Source organism: Plectropomus leopardus, chromosome 1 (genome assembly GCF_008729295.1).
Source record: "Plectropomus leopardus isolate mb chromosome 1, YSFRI_Pleo_2.0, whole genome shotgun sequence".
Taxonomy (NCBI): Eukaryota; Metazoa; Chordata; class Actinopteri; order Perciformes; family Serranidae; genus Plectropomus; species Plectropomus leopardus.
In genome coordinates, this window is record NC_056463.1 from 1200837 (window position 1) to 1202973 (window position 2137).

A 2137-nucleotide genomic window follows, 5' to 3' on the forward strand; every position below is an offset into this window, starting at 1 on the left:
CTAGTGAGAAGAAACAGGGGTTGAGTTGGGATGTAATTAAAAGCAGAGGGCAAATAATGCAAGATGCAGGACGCATAATGTCAGTTTAAAATAATACAAAGAAATAGTATATATATAATATAATATATAGAATTTATTACACACCTGTATAAATAGACTTTCATTTGTGTTATACAAAAAATAGATGGGCAAAATAGAAAAAAACATAAATAAAGATAAATAAAAGAAATAAACAGACAAAAAATAGAAAAACAAAATAAAAAGACGATATCACAAAAGCAAAAAACTTATATATGAAAATGTAAATACTTACAATTCTGACAATAACATATAGAACTTATTACACACCTGTATAAATAAACTATCGTTTGTCTTATACAAAAAACTATTAAATTGTTATCAGTAGCATCTATAATACACACATATGTATATGTATTTACAAATATATGTGTATGTGTGTGTTCACAGTAAACTCGTGATCAGCTGACTGTTTTTTTTTTTTTTTGCTCTGAAAACAGATTTTAACCATTTTTAAAGACCAAAAACACCGATACTTATCATCATTACCTGAATAATAATAATAATTATTAGTATTTTATTATCCGGTTATTCACGTGTGGTCACGGTTGTGGTGAGGGGGAGCAGGTAGGCTCGTGCCTCCGGTAAACAAAACAACAAAAACCGCCAGAAAACTCACCTTTCTTCCGCCAGGAGAATGTTGTCAAACAGATCGTTGTTTCAGACATCTTCAGATTACTCTGTTAATAACAGAAAACACAGAGTTTTAACAGCTCTGAGCTGCAGGAGCTTTAAAAAACACGAACAGTTTAAAGAGAAATCTGCTGAGTTTGACCGCTGAACTTTCCACCAGCTTCCAGCAGCAGCTCTCACTTCCTCCATCAGCAGAGCGGTGCTGCCCCCGCAGGACCGGAGGGGAACAACAACCTGCAACTGTAATGCAATGCAATGCAATGCAATGCAATGCAATGCAATGCAATGCAATGCAATAAAATAAAATAAAATAAAATAAAATAAAATAAAATAAAATAAAATAAAATAAACTAAGTTAAATAAAAATAACACTAAGTTAAATAAAATAAAATGCAATAAAAAAAAAATACAATTACAATACAATTAAATTAAATTAAATTAAATTAAATTAAATTAAATTAAATTAAATTAAATTAAATAATACGTGATAAAATTGACACATATATTGGCTATAAAATATAAAAAACAATAAACTGTATACACACATATACTGTAAGTGTGATGAAAAACTGAACTAAAATAAAATAAAATGAGGAAAGAGGGTATGATTGTGTGATGAATTGTCATCTGTTCTGTTTTTGTTAAATGAAATAAAACACCAATAAATAGATAAATAAAATAATAACATAACAATTGCAATTATTTTATTAAACTAGAAAGAAAGAAAGAAGAAGAAAGAAAGAAAGAAAGAAAGAAAGAAAGAAAGAAAGAAAGAAACTTGTGTAACGTCTTCGTAAAACTCAATGAAAATTTTTTGGGGAAAAAATCAAAACATTTTGTTGTGTGTCATGACATTATTACAGTGTGGACCAACAGTTTTTTTTTTTTTTGTTTTGTTTTAATTTTTCATTTTAATTTATTTATTTTTTTTTTAAAAAAAAATGCTTTTTTTTGTTTTTGTGGAAAACTTTAAGTATTTTTAACTCACCTATTCTCATGTGCCCTTTTAAAACACTGAGGGAGGCGCTGTGCATTAAAGTTTTTATTTTTTTGATAAGGGAACACACTCTTTTATTTTTTATTTTATTTTTTTTTTTTTTTGCCTTAATGTATTTTAATTAATTTTACATATCTTTTGCTGTTGTTTTTTTTGTGGAAAACCTATTTATTTATTAATAATAACTATTTTAATTTATTTATTTTATTTATTTTTTATTTTTGACTCACCTAGTCTCCTGTGTCTCTCCCAAACCCAACACTGAAGGGGGGCGCTTTGCATTCACAGGGGGAGACACTTTTTGATGAGGGAACACACTTTTATTTTATTTTTGTTTGAATGTATTTTATTTTACATGTTGTTTGCTGTTGTTGTTGCTTTTTTGTGGAAAACCAGATTTTAATTCAACTAATTTATTTATTATTATTA

General features: G+C 27.4%; 1 protein-coding gene across 1 annotated transcript in view; it reads right to left on the reverse strand.

Moving 5' to 3' along the window:
* The window catches only part of lto1 (LTO1 maturation factor of ABCE1), a gene marked incomplete at its 5' end in the record, with an annotated part of 13438 nt that extends 12700 nt beyond the window's left edge, over positions 1-738 (reverse strand). The window contains 1 exon segment of the mRNA XM_042487190.1: positions 698-738. Coding sequence (XP_042343124.1) covers positions 698-738 — 41 coding nt within the window.
* Positions 739-2137: the final 1399 nt, after the last annotated feature.